The sequence below is a fragment of the Seriola dumerili genome, unplaced genomic scaffold (genome assembly GCF_002260705.1).
Source record: "Seriola dumerili isolate Sdu_G_001 unplaced genomic scaffold, Sdu_1.0 BDQW01000226.1, whole genome shotgun sequence".
Taxonomy (NCBI): Eukaryota; Metazoa; Chordata; class Actinopteri; order Carangiformes; family Carangidae; genus Seriola; species Seriola dumerili.
This window is the reverse complement of record NW_019174481.1, coordinates 1,642,993-1,663,928: the sequence shown is the minus strand read 5'-3', so window position 1 is coordinate 1,663,928 and position 20,936 is coordinate 1,642,993. Positions and strand designations below refer to the sequence as shown.

The following is a 20,936-nucleotide window of genomic DNA, read 5'->3' as shown; positions in this document are numbered from 1 at the left end:
GGTGGACCCATACGAAATAAAGGAATAATAAATATATAGATAAATAATTGAGGATTAGACAGACAGTCTGAATTAATGAGAGCTTCAAAGGTAGGGAGTCGTTGTATTGTATCAGTTGGCCTTCGCCATAGTTTATTACAGTACAACAGTTACCATGGTCAAAATAAATGAAACCTGGACTGCCCCCCTTTTTTATTTCATAGGTAAAAACATTGGATATTTTAATATGTTGACCGCACTGGAAATGTCCTGGTTTTTTCATTTCAGAAATCTGGTCACCTTACATCAACCCCATCTCTGTTACAGGGATTTAATTTTCACATCACAGTAAATGTAATCACTACCAAGAGAGAGTTGTTTTCTCCTTCACAATCAGCATCATAACATAAAGTTAAAAAATAGTTAAATGTATGATATAAAGTTGGCCTATATCATATCTCAAATTCAGCCTTTTGTTGTTAGCCTTAAATTTGGAAATTGTAATCCGACTTCTCATGTGCGCATTGGTGGCTGCCCTATTCTCTGTGAAGTGCAGTGCATATAATGAGGTGCTGAGAGATGACAATCCATCTCCTGAGTCAAGCGTCAAAATTCGAAACACGCTAGAAGCTCCTCTGTAGACACATTTCTTCCTCCCACAGGGATCACAGAGATCACAGTTGAATGAGCATCAATAATACATGAGACAGCGACCACCTGGAATCATTTCAGTAATTTTCAACCTGCCCTCCTCTCAGAACCTCCAATTAGAGACCTAGTGATTTAGCGGGAAGTGGTTCAAGAAGAAAAATCTTTTTTAATGAGAGAAGAGAGAATCCACTGAAACTATGTGAAGCCAGAGTTCTTACTGATTTCCTGTAAAATCCAAAAACAAACTGTGAACTGACACAGATGTCCTAATGCACATGCAGCATGCAGACACCTCTTCACATATCTAATGTGATTACAGTGCCACTATCTGGTCTCAGAGCACAGATGCAACAGCTCATGACAATCCATTTCATCATGAGCACTCTTCCCTTCCAGTCAAGGAATCTGTAATAACTTCTCATTGACCTTCCTCTGAAGGAGTAAATTGTGGAATTATTTCTAACTCTGAATGAAGAAGCAGATTCATTTTGCTTTCCTGGTTGAAAAAGTAAGGGAAAAAAAGGAATTCTAGATGTAAGACAAGTGACAAACCTAATAAAGTTACTCATTAACATCTCTGTCTTAAGGGCATGGCGCAGGAAGGGTGACATTATGGCATGTGCTGCAACCTTTGCCCAGCAAATCTCTTTATTATTTCAGAACGAGCTGAAGAGGAAGACAAAAACACCAGTTGAAAGACAGGACTAGAAGAAATACACCTGCTCTGTCAGTGATCCCAGTCATCCTATTTTGTACAGGTAAGTCATTTTAGATGTTTTGTTTTCCTCGTTGTTGTGTAAGTTGACAATTGAGTCTCTGGCTGGGGAATGTATGTGACACAGACTGAGTAGACACAGCTACTGTCCGGCCTCCATCACCTGATTAACTATTTTTCTTATATTACTCGTGTACTTGTGTCTGGAATTAAAGATGTATAGCCAAAATGTACAGTGGGAATATATACGAATCTGTTGTCTAGATTAACAAGTGTGTGTGTGTGTGTTATGTTTGAAGTTAATTAGTAAGCAGTTCAGGACTATAATCATGAACATTGTTCAAGACCTGGCAAGTCAACTCCCTAACATCATGTGACAGCTTCAGTCTACTCATATTGTGTTTGTTCATGTCAAATTGTTTGTTAAAATGTCCTTTCCACTGCCATAAGGAAGGTGTTTATAGGTAACATCAGCGATATGCACTTAAAAGCAAAAGTAAATGTAAATATATATATATATATATAATAACTTAAGCATTGAAAACTGATTGGGATATTCTTACAGCACTGTGAGAGTTTGTCACTATTTAAAAGCTATACTAAATACTAAATATATACTGAGACTTTAAGAACTCAGTTAAGGTCTAAAATGATTCAACACTGCATCATATTTTACAAACTGTTCACATTGCTTGATTATAAAATCTTAATATGCAAAATAACCTGTAACTTCAGGCTTGAAAAAATATCTTTCAGTTATCTGAATATTGTACATTGTAAGTAATGTACTTAAATGTACTTTAACTATTCACCCTCCAATATATTATAGATTCCAATAAGAGATAGGAGACAAAATCACAGTCCTTGTTTCATGTAAAAATACATACTGAAGTTCAGTTGAAGCTTCGAGTTGCTCATATCAAGGGGGTGTGATCTACTGCCGTCTAACTTTGTGTTCCCCTGAGGGAAAGTAACACAAAGAGGAAATTCTGTACTTTTCATAATCCTCAGTAAGTGTAACCAGTTGATGATTTTGTTTCTTCTAGGTTTTGCTACGAGACAGAGAGATGGGTCGGTGGAGCTGCAGCTTCTTTGTGGTGTTTTTTCTTTGTGGAGCTTTTATCACCGAAGCACATCCTGGTCTTATATCTAATGGGGACCACAAAGCCCCCCAGAGACATCTCCTAACTGAGGAAGAGCCCACCCCCACTAATAGTACTGTTGGACTTGATAGTAAGTAACGAAAGGTACTCTGCTGGGTATTTTACCATCACCTAACTATTTACAACCAGGTGTATCTGAGGAACTTTGAGCTCTGTCCCACTTCATTTACAGGAAACATTTCGAACGCACTGGTGTTGACCTCTGACTGTACAGTCACATGCAGACGCAGTAAATTTTTTTCTTGCTCTTTTCCCAGGGGCAGTCGATCCAGGCGAGGACAAGAAGTCGCTGGAGTGGTCCTATCTCGCCGCAGCCCTGGGCACAGTCCTCACCATCTCACTCCTCATCGCAATGACTGTCAAGTTTCGCCTCTTCCATCGCTTCCTGGCCAGCTACAGACACTCCCTGCTCCAGGAGGCCGACGGGGTCAGCCACTACGGTCAAGAGGATGTGTCTTTCCCCAACAGCGTGTCGGGTAGACTGGGAGTGGTTGGAGGGACAATCAGCGGGCTGGACGACGATGATGACGGCTTCATTGAGGACAACTATATCCAGACCAGTGAGAAACACAGGGCAGAGAGAGAAAGAGAGGAGGAGGAGGGGATAGAGGACAGCGACGATGATCTTGAGTTCACTATAGGATGATTAGGTGACGGGAGACTTGATCAAAAACAGCTGGTTTACAACTGAGAAGAAATGACACAGAAATCTTGATTCTAAGTTTAAACGATGGCACCAACTTTTTTTGGCTTGTGACAATTGAAATTGAATCAGTGTTCACTTGCAACCCGTAATCACAGCTTGTATATGTCTATGAACTGTGGCTGGTTCCACCAGAGAGGGAGTTCCCTTCAAAACATCTCGTATTGTTTCATTCAAATAACTGTAGAGGCCAGAACATTATACTGTATATATAGATATCACAAGAAAAGTGGTCAAAGTTAATGAAAAATTAAAAAGGAAGCAAATCACAATTTAGCTTTTTCTGTTTTCCTGATTCCAGTGACTCTTTTCATCGCCTCTAAGATTATCTTGTGACGACTTGGATGCGTCCCGATTTGGGAACCACTGAAATTGCACAGTCAATGTTCTATAATGTGAAAACTGAGCAATAACGATTGGACAGAAATAGTATGATATGATAAAATAATAATGAAATGTATGAACATTGTATAAACAGGTGAATGGATTTTATTTTGAAAAATGTTACTGCTTGTCACTGAGTTCATTTGAGTACAGTACGGTAGCTGTGAAGGACAAAAGTAGAGATTATAGTTCTGGTAAGTCGAGATGTTTCCTGTCATTAAAACTAAATCTGTAATATTTAAAATGAATATATTGTGTGAATATCCATCTGTAAGTTGACACATTTACACACCAAGGCTGAAGTTGCTGATCATACTCTCTTCAAGTCATGTGGTTGTGTGTGTGTGTGTGTGTGTGTGTGTGTGTGTGTGTGTGTGTGTGTGTGTGTGTATATGAGAGAGAGAGAGGCAGGAACGTCAGTGTATTCATGTCAGATAGAAAAAAATATTCTATATGTAATTTGTGAATAAATTCAGCTTGATTGAAATTCCATCATCATCTGTTTTCAAATACAAGTCGGCAGCCTGGTTCTTTGAGTCCGTGGTACAGAACTCACAAAAAACATCCACCGCAGTAATGTTTTGATTTGATATGAACACTTACTGAGTTTATTTCCAACCACAACGACTCAGAGATTGTTGCTCTGGTACAAATTTTTTGAAGGTTTTCTTTTGATGGCGTTCAGTAGTCGTCCGTTTTATGGTAATGGAAACACAAAGACTGGAACAAAAGAGCTATGACGTCTCAAATAAGGCACTGACAGTACTTTTCTACTTTGTTTTCCTTTAACATGTTTAAGTTCATTCAGATCAGGCTGCTCCTGCTGGAGGACGTCTCTCTCCTGGCTTGGCTCATCTGTCCCCCTGAGACACTGAACACCCGGACAGCTCGACTCCCTATCCTCCTCGCTCTGCTCATCCTCATCATCATCATCCTCCTCCTCCTCTGCTCCCTCCGCCTCTTCAGGTAGACCAGCACACTGTAGCCCACCACAGCCAGAGCCATGCCGGCGCCAGCGGCCATCAGCACCAGCCCAGACACCAACATCTCCCTGCTGTCATAACCTCTGCTGCCGATTGTGGCCATACAGAGCAGCACTGTCCCGCAGAGGGTCACTGCCAACCCCACAGCGAGAATCAGCGCCGGGTCAGCCCTCCCGCCGCTCTTCAGCTGGTCGATGCGGCGCCAGCTTCGCACACAGTTCATGTCCTGGATGGCAGAGCTGAGGAGCTGCTTGAGTAGAACAGCGAGGGCTAAGAGGCAGAGGGTGGTGCCCACCCCGAGTCGCCACTCCCCGGACAGGCTCGTGGTGGTGGAGAGGAGGCCCACGCCGCCGAGGCCCAGTCCCAGTATGAGGGCCACCGAGGCACAGTAACACAGCAAGGAGCGGCGCGGCTCTCTGAACCACCACAGCTCCACCTGCTCCTCCAGGACACGTCTCTGCATCAAGGTGGGCTCCAGGTAGAGGCTGGGGGGCCGACGCGTGGCGTGGTAGAAAGTCTGCATCTCAGGCATGGCAGGTCAGCTCACCCAAAACCAGACTGACCTTGTGAGATGCAGAATTTGGGTTGATGATCAGAATAAACACAGATACTTTTACATTTACAATAACTAAGCTGACTGACACAAGCAGAAACGTCCTGTGCTTCATCTCAACTTCAGTGAAAACAATTACTCACTTTTTGGTAAATGAGTGTTGTTGTCCGTCCATCTGCATCCCGTCAGACAACCTCAGTCAAACAGTCATTACAGTGGTTAGAAGATCCCGCAGTTGTTTGGTGTCGTTGTGTAATTCTGTAGAAGAGATGATTTCCGCCTCGAGTAAAAAATAATCCATCTTCAAACAAATGTTGAACTCATCAGTTTGTTCCAGGGATGAAACTCTTCTCAGAGTAGATGTAGAAGCATCATGACTTCAAGCTGAAGGCAGAGAAGCAGCGATGACCCAACAGTGCACAAGCAAGGACTCCCGGCAGAGAAGTGACATCCTGTCATGGTTTTTCGTTTACGTAGCTCATCCACATGTCTCTTCAGCAAGGCCTTCATCACCACAGTGACTGCATTGGTGTCACTGATCAATAATCTGTGCCCTCCTCAACCCCCCACCCCCACCCCCAGTGCCAGGCAGAACAACCCCTTAACCCCCAACCCCCTCTCATCCCACGGGAACACCATCTTGTTTGCTTAAGTGGGGAAAAAGACGGGTCACAATAGCGGAGTTGGATCATGGTTTGGACAGAGATTGGCGACATTGTCCGCCGTGCCCCTCGCACAGACAATGGGCTGACCGATGAACACAATGACTGTGCTGCAGAAGGCGGGCGGTGGTGTGTGCGTGTGCGGGAACGTGAAGGGGTGTTGTGTGGCTGTTGTGGAGGGCTGAGTGATGTCAGCGTGTGCTGATAATGGTGTTTCTGTGATCCCAAGGATAGCGTCATTCACACACTGAGCGGAGCCTCTTAGATTGGCCACAGTGAACGCTGCATGTCCTCAGTGAGACGCTGACTGACCCCGGCCTGCTGCTCTGTGTCTTCCAGTAACACACTTTGCCAATGCTGGAAATATTCCTCCAAAACATCCTGCTGTTAGTTTGAGCTTTGGGGAAATTCACTTACACTTGCTTTCTTGCCAAGATTTAGTTGAGAGGATCTATACCATTCCCATATCTACCCATTAAATATGAAGCTAAAGCCAGCAGCTGGTTTGTCTGGGGAAACAGTGGCCTGGCTCTGTCCTAAAGCAACAAAATGAAAACCAGCACCACTAAAACTTAAACAGACTATATCTCGCTTGTAATGTGGCTGTAGTTTCATTATCCCTTTAGCGTGACTTCAACTGTCTGTTATGTTTAGCAGAACTGTTTTCATGGGTACTTTGAGACTGTCTGAGCAACCAGTGCAGTTTTGACAGTACATTGCAAGTGACAGAGAGGGAGGTGGATGAAGGCCCTGACAGAGGTCTACCTTGAGTCTTACAGATCGGCTCAGGTCAGTTCTACTCTGTTCCTACTGATGGTCGAGGGGTTCTGTCCCGTACTCCTCCTCAATGGGAAAAACACAGGCGTAGTCAAAGATAGTATGTTGGTGTGATTAATTCTCCCAAGGTGCAAACAATGAAAACCATTACAAACAATTCAGAAATTCTCATATGCCAGCTGGGACTTCAGTAGTTGTTTCCTTCACTGTAACCAAATTAAGAGACTCCATGAGGGTCCAGGCAGCTCCTTTTAACCCCGTGGCCCCTCCCACAAGACTTAATATTTACATTAAAAAATATGTAGGATTTGGGTTTTTAACTTACTTTAATGTAGTTGGGTTAACATATTTTCTTGGCAGATAAAACAATCACCATTTCTGAAACCCAAACATATTTTAACCAGATGCTTTCATACACATTTCCCTTTCAGCAAAACTAGTCATTTCCAGCAAAAAAAAAGAAAAAAGAAAAAAAAATCAATATTTACAAACAGGAAACACAATTCACGTGACCACGAAGCGCGCGAAGACACAGGCCTACTAATTAGCACAGGGAAGCGGCACACCTCTGTTTTGTCAAACAAACAAATTGAAGGGAGACAGCGAGGTGAAAATACCACGCGCCTCATCGAAAGGTAAGCAACGTAGCGACTGTGTAAATGTACGTGTAAATAAAACTACGCAGTGTGCAGCTTCGGTCGCGCAACTAAACCACTGAAGGGAAAAGGAGTGATAGCGATAAACTCCAACTGCTTTGCTAACTCTGATTCCTCTACTCTAGTTTGTTCACTTCTGACTGTGTCTCCAAACATCATAACAACCAAAGCTTTGTATTTGCAGATGACAGTATTGCACAGGGATTGGTCTCATCCATGACAACAGTGAGGATGACAACAGGATGGAGGTGAGAGAGCTGTCCATGCAGTGTGTTGTATTTAACTGACTGAGTTTGTGTCTATGTGTGTGTCTGCTCATGCACTTCATCTATCTTTTCACAAACCCCCCCCAAAAAACTTTTTTCAGCAGTCTTTCAGTGTCTCAGTTTACCTTCCAACTGTATCAGCAATGCATTTCAGCTCTTGGCTTCTTTAGGTAACACACTTCAGTTTCCAACTCTGCAAGTAGTACATTTCAGCTTTCAGTTGTCTTTTCAGCGACGCAGTGTGTGTGTGTGTGTGTGTGTGTGAACTGTCGGATTCACTTGAGATTTCAGCCACTTCCACAATTGTTTTTGCAGCGTATTTCCACTGTCATGCATTTTCTACAGGAAATGTATATCCTAGTTGCATTTCCCCCCAAGAATTTGACAAGGTAGTGAACTTGGGTTTAGTTTTTCTAATTGGCACAACTGTCGTTCAGTAGCCCCAGATTTAGAGCGTTTTTTACCAGCTTGTGAATAAATTTTTAATTGATAGCAGCAAACATTTGGCATGTTGGTTCATAGTAAATGGCTGCAGTTATTGTGCTTTTATCCAAAGTGCTTTACATTTTGCCTCCGTCTGCAACTTTTGTTGAGCCCCAACACTCTGGTGACAAGTCTTACAAAATAACAATGAAGCAACTCATAGCATGTTCACAGTGATGTGCAGTGCTGGTCCCAGTGCCATCTACTGCTGCCATGTTATACATTTTTCAAAATATCGAATTGTACATAATTTATCTATTACTTATCTTTCCAAGTATTTGTTACTGGCATTTTGCAGTTTTTCTTGTACTGTCCATTTTGCTGCTGTGACACTGCAAATTCCCCCAGTGTGGGACTAATAAAGGACTATCTTATCTTATCTACTTTAGTTTTCATATTTTAGATTAAATTTAACAATCCACGTCTCTGTACCAGTAGAAACACCAGTGTTGAGTTGATGCTGAGCCTCCTTGCAAACCTGTGATGGACCGTTCAGCCGCCTCACAAAAGGAGTGATGAGACAGGGACACGAAATGCACTCTCTCCCCCTAGTGGACAGTGTTATAAAGTGTACAATAATTCAGTCAACTGAATTAAAATAAATATCAACAAGTCTTAAATGCATCAAAAAAAGAAAGAAAAGTTGTTATCGTGAGAAAATGAAACCTGAGACAAGAGGAAGAAGGAACAAATACAATATACGCTCTGTATTTCTCTTGAACACAGTCCTTGTACAAAATTAATTAAAGCAATTAGCTCAGCAATCAAGCAAAACACAACAATATTTGTGGAAATGATTAGGTTGTTAATGACAGGTTGTCATGTATTCGGCATCTTTCTGAACAGCTGGTCAACATATATGTCTGTTGGCCCTGCGACAGAAGCCTGTCACTGTTGCACTCTGGGAGAGACTCCAGGACACAACAGGCTCTGAAAAAAACGGAACAGGATGTAGAAAATTGACGGACACATGGATCAACAGATGTGTGAATAATTTACATAATTTAGATTCATGGGCATAATGTAAATCATTCTGCTTTTTATTAATTACTTAGGATGGCTTCAATTCCGGTGGGATGTATAGAGGGTAATCCACATGTGTTTGGACAGTTATTTCCATTCAGTATCACTGTCCACTGTCCAAAAGTAAGGACTATTATAATTCCTACAGCACATCCTCAAACCTCCTGAAAGATGAAAGCCGGGGCTTTAACCTCATAGTCTCTGGGTCATTTCAAATCTACTGAATATAGAACCACATCAACAGAAAAGACGGCACTGTTTTCTGAAAAACAAAACAAATGAAAACAGAGTATGATATATACAATATATATGACATGCATTTGTAGGTTCATGAATGCATCTGGTCCATTTTCTGTAAGTAAACCTCAACAGTACAGTTCAGTTATAACCATATAGTTCAATGCAGCTTCATTCTTGTGCTAAATGTGTGTGTGCTGTTCATGTCAATCATTGACCTGTAGAGGGCAGCAGCCTCCAGATTTGGACAGCTACCTGCAGGATGCCCACACATAAATAAGTACAGTGAGTGGTTGTAGATGCAGTGATGTATTCACTTCCAAGTACACGTCCTGCATTCAAAATCTTTGCTGTTATATCAGTAACTATAATTTACTATAAGCAACTGTAGCTGTCAAATGTTGTAGATGAGACCTCGCCACTTTCAGTACCCTTCATGTTCTCATGGTTGCCAGCCCAGTGGTCACAAAGGTCTCTCAAAGATTATTTTTCTCATCATTTAATCATTATCTCATATAATGTTGGTGCTGTTGTATCTGCATGATATGTGTTGTATATTTGTATGGTATGAAATTAGCTTAGATACATCTTTCAGTGTCATCAAAGACAACTATACAGAAATCATTTATAAAAGTTATCACAGATTTAGTTTTAAAATAAGAAGCTGTGCTGTGTGGTGGCAGGATAAAATTCTGCTTTGAGCCTTAAAAACTGATGGTCCGTGATGGTTGGATTAGAGTAAAGGGCCTCCACAAACCTGCAGCAGAATGTGAGTCACAGTCTTACAGACTGATGTCCAAGCATGTGCAATAGAGAGATTTGTGTGAACAGTTTGTCATTCTGGCCCGACACTCCAGCAGCTGATTTCACTGACAGGTGCAACATCAACCGAAGAGGATGAGCTAATCTCACGGCTGCAGACCACTGGGTTAGACAAACAGGGCTTGTGACCAGAGCATCGCTGTTCCAGTTTCCCTCAACCAGCTGGTGAAAGGTGGAAGGAAACAGTGAGCAAATGTGGCTTTTCTCATCCCTCAACAGCAGCTGTTGAGGTGTTCTTGAGCAAGGTACTTAAACGTAATTGCTTCAGCGCTCAGAGGCCGTCAGTGGATAGCGACACTGTAACCGAACCGTGACGCCTGTCGATTCCAGCTCCTGCAGCTGTGTGAATGTGGAGCAGAGAAGCAGAAAAGAAAAAACACAGTGTGCATGCTCAGCAAATGTGCCCTAAAGGTTAGTTAAACAAAATGTGGCCAGGGTAGAAGTCACACTATTTACTGAAATGCTGTTCACATGCAAGAGGAACTGCAGATTTCCATGATTGCTGTGACTGTATGGGAGGATGATGGAAGCTGCTCCTGAATCGACAATGTTGAGGAAATGTGGCAGAAAATGAGGGATCTGCTGCCAGGTTTTGACACACTGTGCAAACACAGACAAACGTTACCAGCAATCCTGACTTTTCTAGTGCTGCCTCCAAAATTATGATCTCCTGCACAGATGTAGAGTAAACCACCCGTCACTCTGGCAGAGACAGAAATCTAGAGATGTGTCTTGAAGTGACTTTATCTCAGTAACAGCACTGATAATTCTGTAGACAGGCTGTCAAAAAGCTTGAGTAGTGAGGGATTTTTATGTGGCATAAGTGGTCCTCTGCAGGATAATAAAAAAGTGTTTTACAGTACACATCTGCAGTGTATCCGAGTGCGGGGAAATTATTGGGCAGTTGTTGCAATGCATGACAGCCGTACAAATCAGTTCTTCAACAGTTGCTACATGGGAAATATTGAGTATTGAGTAATAGTGGATGTGAAAACTGTGAAGATTTTTAGTTATACCAGTGAGGTGGCTTTAGAGATTGCGGTTGTCATTCACCACTTCCGTCGATACTAAAATATCTGAACAACTCTTGGATGCATTGCCATGAAATTTTGTATAGACACTCATGGTCCCCGGAGGATGAATCCAGCCGACTGTGGTGATGCCCAAAGATTTAACTTTGGTGTGTTGACTAAATACCAACAAATCTTCCAATCAGCATCAACTGCACTTCATGTTTGCTGCTAATTAGCCGACGTTAGCATGCTAAGACATTAAACTTCGATGGCAAACATAGGTAGTTAGCATTCTGATGTAAGCATTTAGCTCAAAGTACTGCTGTGTGTAAGTCGTCAAAGCTGCTAGCATGATTATAGACTCTTGTGTCCTGTTATTTCACATTTTACTTTTTCGCAGTGTCTTTTAAAGGTTTAAGATTTTCAAATTATACCAATACATTTACTTGGTCTTCTTTTTTCATTCTTGTCGATGCTATTTGAGTCACAGCAGGGGAAAAAGGCAGCTCCCTGGTTTTTAGAGGGATACACTGCTCACGGAGACTGGAGGGTTAAAGGCCGGTGGACAGGGCCTGAGGCCTGAGCAACCATGGCCTGTGTTAAGCATGCAAAATCTGCTCTCTACTATTTCTGTATTTCAGTTGCCTGACAATCTCTCTCTCTCTCTCTCTCTCTCTCCTCTCTCTCTCTCTCCCTCTCTCTCTCTCTCTCTCTCTCAGATGTACCCTGCCTCCTGCTTAATCCTCAGTGTGCTAAAAGCATTTTCATTTAGTCATGACTCATTCCTCACAGCAAATTGACTGTAAACTCGATTTAGTCGGTGTTATCTCTGATGGGTGAGAATCAGATAGCTAAAAACATTCCTTGTGCTACATCAATATTCAGTGCATAGTTTTTACTTGAGCAGGCCAGATGGGCACGAATGATAACAAATACTGTACTTTACATATTATAATTGCCTTATGAAGTACAAAACCCACAGTATGTACGTTATTTTTTATGAGCAGCTCGTTACATAATTTATATGATGAGGATCATGCACCCTGCGAAGATAGAAATTAAAGCTAAAAACTCATTACTTTGTGATTCACAAGTCATTTGTCTTCTGGCTTTCAGTACTCAGGGTTTTATCGTGAAGAAGGGACATGGAGTTTTTCAGAAAATTAGGGCTCTGTTTGTGCTGGGATGTTTTCCTGTGCGACTAAACACCCTGGTCACCGCTCAGAATCAGAATTTGTTACGGGCCGGTCTGGAACGAGCTAATATCGCACTGGCTGATGTTGTTAACATACTCATTTTCAGACTGTAGTTCTTGAACACCTGTTCACCAACCACTGTGTTTCTTCCTTTCAGTCTGTTCCTGCCGCCTTATTCTTGCTGGTCAGTCGCTGTGCAACCATGACAACAGACCCCAGCTACAGTACCATGATTTTCTCAGTGCCATGACTTTAATGGCTGTGAATACATTTGTTTGTGCAAATGTGTGCATGTGTGAGCCAGTGTCTCTTTGTGTGTTTACTATATGTTGAGGTTGGGAGGGGGATTAAGTTATCCTTCAGCTTATCTCCATTAAAATGACTGATAATGCTGTCAGCAATGGTCGTGGCCTAGATTTGAAAGACGGCCTCGTTCGCTCTGGCTTGGAGCCACTAGACCTTGTAAATACTACTGATGCACTTTTATCTGCAGACGAGTATTACCTCATTGTGTTTAGTAATAGCAATAACGCTGCAGTTTGGTTAATGAAAGAGGTACAGGGGGCCTTTTCCTGTTGCTGCTGCCTCTGAGAAACTGTATAGCCTGCGGTTTACCTTAGCATTCACATAATTTGCATATAGATGAGAATCATATCACATTATTGCTTAGGGGCTAGATTAATAATGGGGTAGTTGAACAGGATACAGCACTGTGCAAGAGACTTGTGCAGATGCTGAAACAGGTGGGGTTCAGGGTGCTGGTTTCTGCCTCGCTGAGGCCACGCTGTCCCGTATCTTCCTCCTCTCTCCAGCAGCCACACTATATGTCTTTCTATTGTTTATATTCTGAAGGATTTAAGAAAGTCCAGTGCCACATCCCTGAACAGGCCTCAAGCTTGCTACTTCACAAAGCATTTCTAAATTACTCTCCCTAACCTGAGTAGAAAAAGACCACAGGGACCTAAAATTGCTTGTCCTACTGAACCCATCTGCTGCTGGTCCCCTCCACTGTATTACCTGCCTGTCATGCTCTGAAATTGATTTCACTGGCTCAGTGGGTGTGACAAACCCAGAACCCCTGTCCCTCTCACTTGATTAGTATTAGTATTACACAGGAAAAAAACCATCAAAACAAAACAGAAACTGGCCTGTCTGGATAAATGCTGCATCAAAATGCATTTGTTTGATGTTGGGTTTCTCACATACTTCACTCGACGCAGCAGTGGAGCTACCTGTTATTTTTCCTCTGGTATGTCTCCAGCCAGGCAGCAGCACCAGAGGACAGCTCACACAACTTGTTGGTTTGCTGTTCAAAAGGTACTGAAGGGCTTTGAGAGTGTTACCTTTGTAATGCTAAGTAGATATAACTTACTTTTTTTTTTATTAAATAATGATAACTTCCTGTAGCCTACTGGAACATGTTTTCCAGCTCGTGTTGGAGGAAGACACTCCATATTAAATTATTTGAAGTCCAGCCACGGGAACACTGTGGCTCCACGGACAGAAAAAACAAAGACAAGCACAAGAAAAATATGAAGGGAATATTATAGTCTTGTCTCAGTAAAACCTGACCTATATTCAGTGGCATAGACAGGCGAAAGAAAAATAAGATTAAGTATTTTAATGTCATTACAACCACTTTATGGACACAACAATGAGAACACAGGCTTGTATGACACCAAACATGTTATTTGTGGGGCATTTTGTCCATATCTGTGGTTGAGGAATACTAATACTACTACATGTGTTGCTATGAGTGTTTTAAGAGGAATATTGCTATTAAAGCTCAAATATGACTGAGTGTTGCTGTAACAACAAACCAACAGAGACAGTCAGAGAGGCAAAGATCAACCAACCGGCTCTACACATTTGGTGAGATGACAGCAAGTAGTTTAAGGCTTTCACCGAGGTCACAGGTCATGCCAGTGAAAGGAACTCTTTGGTGGAGGGGGGTGGGGGGGATGTTTTCAGTTCTTTTATAACACCTTCAAGTCCCCGTGTCAACCCACACAGGCGCTTTCCTCTATGTTGCCTGAAGTAGAAATCTTAATACTGTGTGGGAGTAAACACACAGTTTTGAACAGGTCTATGGAGGGAGCTCCCTCACCCTCCTGGCAGTTTTGTTGCATGTTTTAGGATGCTACAAATTAAGCTACTGTTACTGTCATAAGTTCAAACACTGTGGTAACATAATGTAGTTCCTCTGCAACCCGACTACAGGTCCTGTCAGAGTAACTGAAAACACACTCCAACCCTTTCCTTTGGACCTCTTTGGTTATTCTTTTGGTTTTGCAGAAACCAAAATAAAATATGTAACAATTTTAAGGCTGACATTTTATCAATATATAAAGATTTCACACAATTTAAGTAGCGCAATGAGACAAAGAATATCACAATTTTGTGGCCATTTTAAACATAGAAATGTTTCATTGAAATAACGAATACTTGACTTAAGAATTAGCCATTGAATCATGTCTTATTGAATTATTTAACTTAATATGTGGATCAAATGAGCCCAGTGTATGTTCTGACATATGCTATGACCCTGCTGGTCATAATAACACAGAGCTTGGCCTCCTGTGTGTTACTTTGTGGCCTGTGTGATTACTATAGTGAAACAGTGGTTGAGAAAACTATCCCACCGTGGTAGCTGTTAAAGTATTGATTGAAAGCTCCAGAACAGCTACTAAATGGACCTTGTGTAAAGATTTTGTCAACTACAGTTTCCAATGTCAAGAATAAAAATTCAACTCAAAAACAAAACAGTCTGAAAAAATACTAGGCTTTGTTATTCTATTCTATTCTATTCTATTCTATTCTATTCTATTCTATTCTGTTCTGTTCTGTTCTAGTCCAGTCTAGATAGCTGGATAGATACTTTATTTATCCCATAGGGGAAATTCATGTGTCCATTAGCTCATTATTGATAATAATAATGATAATAGTACTATAATAATTATAATAATAATAATAGTAATGATAAAAAACAGTCAATAATAAATAATTATTAATTATTAGATTATTAGTTACTTCCTTTGGCTGAGGTGTTGTGTAGCCTGATGGCAGTGGGATTCCCCCGAACTTCTCTGTTCTGCAGCGCAGTGAGATGAGTCTAGTCATTTCTATTCTATTCTATTCTATTGAGTCTGAAACAGTAGTAGGAGTTGAGAAGACAAATCGGGTCCATGTAGTATCTACTGATCGAAAGCTCCAGAACCGCTACCCCGTGGAATTTATGTGAACAGAATAGGAAAAAAAGGCCTACTACAATTATTCTATTCTATTCTGTTCTATTCTATTCTATTGTATTCTGTTCTGTTCTATTCTATTCTATTCTATTCTATTCTATTCTATTCTACTCTACTCTATTCTACTCTATTCTACTCTACTCTTCTCCCCGCCCTGCGCGATGTCGTCACGCTCCGGGCAGCCAGTGAGGCGGAGGGAGGGGGCGTCTCACAGCCGAGAGGCAGCAGCAGCGGCAGCGGCGTCGCAGCTACAACGAGAGCGGCTCTCGGGCTTTGTTCAGTGGATGTGAATGAGCTCCATCACCTCCGCCAGAAATGTGGACGGATTTAAGGACGTTGTTACTTTTTCATTTGTTTGTCGTGAGGCTTCATTTATCGGAAGGTCAGTGCTGCTTTTTTCCCCTTGTGTGTGTGACATGAATTAAATGAAATATTGCCTAAACGGTGTGTGTAAGTGTGTAACTGTGTGAGTGTGTGTGTGTGTAGATGGGCTGTACTAGAGGTGAGAGACTGGAAGCGCTCCTGGTACTGAGCGCGCGTGTGATACCAAGAGAGGGAAAAACAAGATAAGATATAAGACATAAGATTCAGAATCATCTTTTCCTCCATGTTAAACCTGTGATAGCTCGCTCCCCGGGCGAATGAGTGTGTGTTCATGGTGGGAAAAGCCTCTGCAAGTCTGTCATGTGTTTCCCGGCTGTGAGCATCCATACTGCATCAGAGGTAGTAGATGTAGTGGCCCACACTGAATCTTTGTCTTCGTGTTGCGGAGAATTGTGTCCGGCAGACACGGGGCCTCCTCCTCCTCCTCCTCATCTACTGCTGCTGTTTCCCTCTTTTCTCACTTTAACTGTTTTTAATCGTCTTTAAAAAAGAAAAAAGTAGAAAAATAACTGAAAGGAAAAACACGAGCCGTGACGCTCCCAGCGCCTCAGCCAATTGACCTGAATGAAAGCTGAATATCAATTAGGCATTCATTTGCAAATGACAGTTGAACTACTTGCGGTTACTACTCCACTAACCCATCTGGACGCCCCCCCACCCCTGTGTGTGTGTGTGTGTGTGTGTGTGTGTGTGTTTTCCCCATCTTCTTCTTCCAGCAACGGATGAGTGCGAGGATGGACAGTTTCAGTGCAACAACAAAAGGTGTATACCGACCATCTGGAGGTGCGACGACGATGACGACTGCTCAGACAACAGTGATGAAGAAAACTGTCGTAAGTGTTGCAACCAGTGGAGACTTAGAGCTAGAGAGATAGAGACATGAGGGGAAGGAAAAAAGAAAAAAAAGATGTGTGATGGTGCAGATGTCACAGTAAAGAGGAATAACCTGTCAGAGCAACACACCCGAATCATAAAGACTTCATAATTACTACATAACCACCCCTCATTGTCTCCTCCATAATTCCCCTCCCACAACAATTTATGGTGTGGAAATGAAACTATTCTTATGATCTTAGACAGTAATGTGACAATTTTCTTTTTTTCGTTTTTTTTTTTTTTTTTTTACCAATGAAAAACGTTCCACGAGTTAAAAAAAATCTAATTAATTATGTCATTAATCTCATCTGGAGACAGTACCTGGAACTGCTCCATCAGCTGTCCATTAGAGCTTGACTTAATGCTCTGTTCACGACTGTTTATCCAAACCTCTCCGTCCTAATGAGCCGCGTTTCCTCAAAATGTTAACAGTTATGAACCAGAAAATGCACCCGTGTCTCCACCACTCGCTCTCTGTCCCCTTATAATTTTTATATTATATTTATGGTGGATTTGCTGTTTTATTAGCTTTTTCATCTATTTTCTTCCCGTTTGTTCACCGTGCATGACAGTGGCATATTTTCAGGGACACATAAAAGCATACAGAGTTTCCAAAGAGACACAAATAAAATCATGTTTTGAGTGGGGGATTAGGTGTGTTTATGTGTGTGTGTGTGTGTGTGTGTGTGTGTGTGTGTGTGTGTGCCTGCAGGCCATGAGTGTGTACTGGTGATTTCATCCCTTTTTTTTTTTTCTTTTTTTGTTTTTTTTTCTATATATAGAAAGCTCAACAAACATGTTTTCCTAAAATGAGGGTTGATTGGGTGGAACCATTTTCCAATCATTGTCAAATAAAAAGCCGTCAAGCTGAGAGACAGACGGCGAGGCGCATCAGTCCGCCTGCACAGAGCTCTGACAGGTATCTCGGATGTGTTGTTCCTGCGCGGAAATAATAGAATTCCAGTTTCCTCTCTGACTGCGAGCCCGTGGCCTATATTTCGCAGGAATGCTCGCGCTCAAACCAGTGAAGCTGTGCCAAAGCTGAAGCCAAGCTCCGCGTGTTTTTCCGTGCAGCTATGTTCCTATGCGTTCGGGTTAATTGTGGCTCGGGAGGAATTCCTGCACCTCCCCACACATGCATATACACACACACACTCACACGCACACACTCACACTCACACTCTGTCTCTTTCTTTCTTCTTATAGCACTCTCCATCTTTGTTTCTGTTTCTGTCTGCTCCAAAACTCCCACTCACACAAACCTGCTGCACACAACCACCTTATGATTCCTGTGTGCGTTAGTCTGGAGGTGTTGCCATTGTTGCCCCGTCTCTGAGACCAGCAGGACGTGTCCTCCGGCATGCCAAAAAAGAAAGCAGGTCATTTGGAGCATCTTTGCTCCTAAAACATTCATGTATCGCTGCCTCTCACACACACACACACACACATACACACACACACAGAGACACACACACACGCAAACTACTGATGTTTGGAGAGAAAGACTCTGCCAAGCTTTACTTCCTCTGTATTTCCCCTCTGAATGAAATGGGATGATGTTATTACCCCTCTGTGTTTTCCATCATGTAAAGCTTCTGACACATTAAGGGTTTGAGTGAAAACATTTCTCCTGAAAGCCTTTAAAGCTGAGACTACTGTCAACCCACCATGTGATGCTTATGACAGTCCAGGATTACTTGCCTTTTGTATTAGGAGAGCGGCCTTCACTCCGCATCCACCTCCTCTTCCTTGTGTGGCTGGCTGTATGTGCGTGGGCAGGCAGATGAGGCTGGCTTGTCTGTGCAGAGTGGGATCCGTCTCTGCGCTGGCGTCCTTCTAGTATTGGACCACTGATTGGCTATAAGGATATTAGCCGTTCAACTTTTACCCTGTTTGATTTGGAGAAGAGGTTCTCTGGCACGCTGCGCAGCTCTGGCAATATTTAATTAATGTGCTACTATTAAAGCCATTCTCAGGGGTTGCTTCTGTAAACCCTTTTTCTATTTCTACATGTGAGCGGGATAAAGAGACAGTTGGTGTAGCGCAGCGGAGTGTAAACCTGTACAACATATGCTGCGCAGGGGGGGAAGAGTACAGTGAGGATTTAGCTTGTACACACAGAAAATCCTGTGCACAGTTTTCTTGTTGACTGTGAAGTGGCTGCGTTTTTAAATTAAGTTTCTGAGTGGTTGAACGGATGGTCTCACTTTTTATTCTTCTTGTAGTCACAATATATTATTGTACACAATGCCAAGCTGGAGAATCCAGTGACTGAATGTGTGCAACAGACCATGGTTATGAAATATGCTGACAGGAAAGAACCTGTGCTGCAGCTCCTTATTTGTCATCCCTGTGTCGCCTTATTTTTAACCCGACTGCTGCTTGTAGCTCAACCTCACAGAACATGTGTAGCGGCCTTAAAACACTGTTGATGCTCACACCACCATCATACCCTTTATGCACCATGATCCTCCTCCACCCTGTTCCCCCGTTAACCCCATCCCCCACCGTCCCACCCCCAGAATGCAATCCCATCTCTCCATCCCCCATCATCCCAAACCCTGTTCCCCACTGACCAGTCACCCGCTGCACGCACCCACACATGCATAATTGCACTCATAAGTATGCATGGACACAAGTATGCACCAGACGAATGCAAGCATTAATGCATATATGCAGAACATAAACACAAATGAGCGCATATGAATGAGCTCCAACTCTCCTACTTTTCTGACAGAGAGTCGTAAAGTTGAATCCACACGAACCGTAATAGAAACTGTATATTTTGTTTACCGGTTGCGTAACGTTTCTGCCGAGGATGAGATGCAAAGCCACCCTGTCTCCCGCCTCGTCTGGAGTTGACAGCAGTGGAGGCAACAAAAGAATCCTATAGCCTTGAATTCTCAGACAAATTCGTGCCAACTCTGACATGGAGCTGCCGTTTAATCCTCATCCTGATTATAGCGCCCGTATCACCCGGTCTCCATCACATCTGCGTTACCTTCAAAGTCCAGCCTGTCCGCCTGACTTTCTTCTCATCCTTGGGTGTGATAACGATCCATCTCATCCGTGTTCATGAATTTAACATCTATACCTGCGAGGAAGCTTTTCACATCACCACGTAGAAGCTCAGAGTGTTCTTTTGTTTTGCTCTGAGATGCAGAGTCAGCAATAAACTGCATGCCCCCCCCCCCCCCTCTTGGTTTTTTTTTTTTTTTTTTTTTTTTTTTTACCTAATAAATCCCTACAACTGCTTCAGAGGAAAACTCACTTGTGAAACTGCTGGCGCTCCTCCACACCTCCTGTAGTCATTGTTTATTTCTCTATTCCAAAGCCTCTCAGTGGATGCAGCCTCCTCTGCCGCAGTGTTGTACCCACAAAGTTCTGCCAACACACCATGATCAAAGTTTCAGACAATGTGAAAACTATCTTTGCCCCCTCGATTATTGCATTTTTAATGCTCTAGTGTCCAGTGTTTGAAGCTCAGCTGGTTTTTGCTCGGCTTACACCTGTCTTTTATTTCTGGCCTGTTATTTAGATGTTGTGTACTTTCCTCGCATTTTCTGGAGATTGATCAGGTAATCTAAAATCACTTTTGGCTTCCAACCTCACTGCTGCGTTTCTGCAGGGGCTGATAAATGACATGCACCACTGAAAAGCACCAATGCATTTCTATCATTTGACAATAGTTACAACAGCTTATCGGACTTCACTTTAAAATCCGCCCGCTTTGTGCGTTAAAATGCTTCAGGTATTTCTTTCTATGTAATGATGGAAAATTGAGGAAAAGAAAAAGCCATTCAGTGGTGACTGAAAGCAAGTGAGCCTTTCATAATGGGATTTGCTTTTGTGTTTCTTATCTGTTGCTTATCCTCTGAATTTTATTTTTCAACCAAAAAGTGTTTTGCTGTTAAAGATCTCCTCCAGGCATCGTAAAGCTCACTTACAACCACGACTTGTGTGACCTGCAAGTCTGTTTAAACATACCTGCCTGGAACCAGTCAACCTCACTACAACCTCCTCTCCTCTCCTCTGTTTTTCATCACTGTGTCAGGTTGTTCAGCCACCTGTTTGAGATCTGCTTGCAAATGCAGGAGAATAATACAGTAATGTGCTGTTTGTCAAAGAGGTTTGGTGAAAAGAGAGAGACGCCCATCATCCT

The 20,936-nt window shown here is 42.4% G+C and overlaps 3 protein-coding genes across 3 annotated transcripts in view; 2 read left to right on the top strand and 1 right to left on the bottom strand.

Moving 5' to 3' along the window:
- The first annotated feature begins 1,240 nt into the window (after window positions 1-1,240).
- On the top strand, window positions 1,241-4,049 carry LOC111229045 (leucine-rich repeat-containing protein 19-like). Its single transcript, XM_022755202.1, has 3 exons — window positions 1,241-1,388; window positions 2,392-2,578; window positions 2,766-4,049. Exons 2-3 carry the CDS (start codon window positions 2,413-2,415, stop codon window positions 3,152-3,154), a joined length of 555 nt encoding a protein of 184 aa, XP_022610923.1. The 5' UTR covers window positions 1,241-1,388; window positions 2,392-2,412; the 3' UTR covers window positions 3,155-4,049.
- A 283-nt stretch (window positions 4,050-4,332) lies between these two features.
- On the bottom strand, window positions 4,333-5,110 carry LOC111229139 (transmembrane protein 125-like). Its single transcript, XM_022755332.1, has one exon. It carries the CDS (start codon window positions 5,108-5,110, stop codon window positions 4,400-4,402), a length of 711 nt encoding a protein of 236 aa, XP_022611053.1. The 3' UTR covers window positions 4,333-4,399.
- A 10,714-nt stretch (window positions 5,111-15,824) lies between these two features.
- The window catches only part of LOC111228856 (low-density lipoprotein receptor-related protein 8-like), a 78,245-nt gene continuing 73,133 nt past the window's right edge, over window positions 15,825-20,936 (top strand). The window contains exons 1-2 of the mRNA XM_022754949.1: window positions 15,825-15,896; window positions 16,615-16,731. Coding sequence (XP_022610670.1) covers window positions 15,830-15,896; window positions 16,615-16,731 — 184 coding nt within the window. The 5' untranslated portion in view covers window positions 15,825-15,829. The remainder of the gene's footprint in view (window positions 15,897-16,614; window positions 16,732-20,936) is intronic.

What these genes read in the sequence shown, in the direction of transcription:
- LOC111229139 (XM_022755332.1), bottom strand. Translation starts at nt 5,110, where the DNA reads ATGCCTGAGATGCAGACTTTCTACCACGCCACGCGTCGGCCCCCCAGC.
- LOC111229045 (XM_022755202.1), top strand. Translation starts at nt 2,413, where the DNA reads ATGGGTCGGTGGAGCTGCAGCTTCTTTGTGGTGTTTTTTCTTTGTGGA. An exon ending in TAGTACTGTTGGACTTGATA is followed by an intron (nt 2,579 to 2,765) that starts GTAAGTAACGAA and finishes CTCTTTTCCCAG; the next exon opens with GGGCAGTCGATCCAGGCGAG.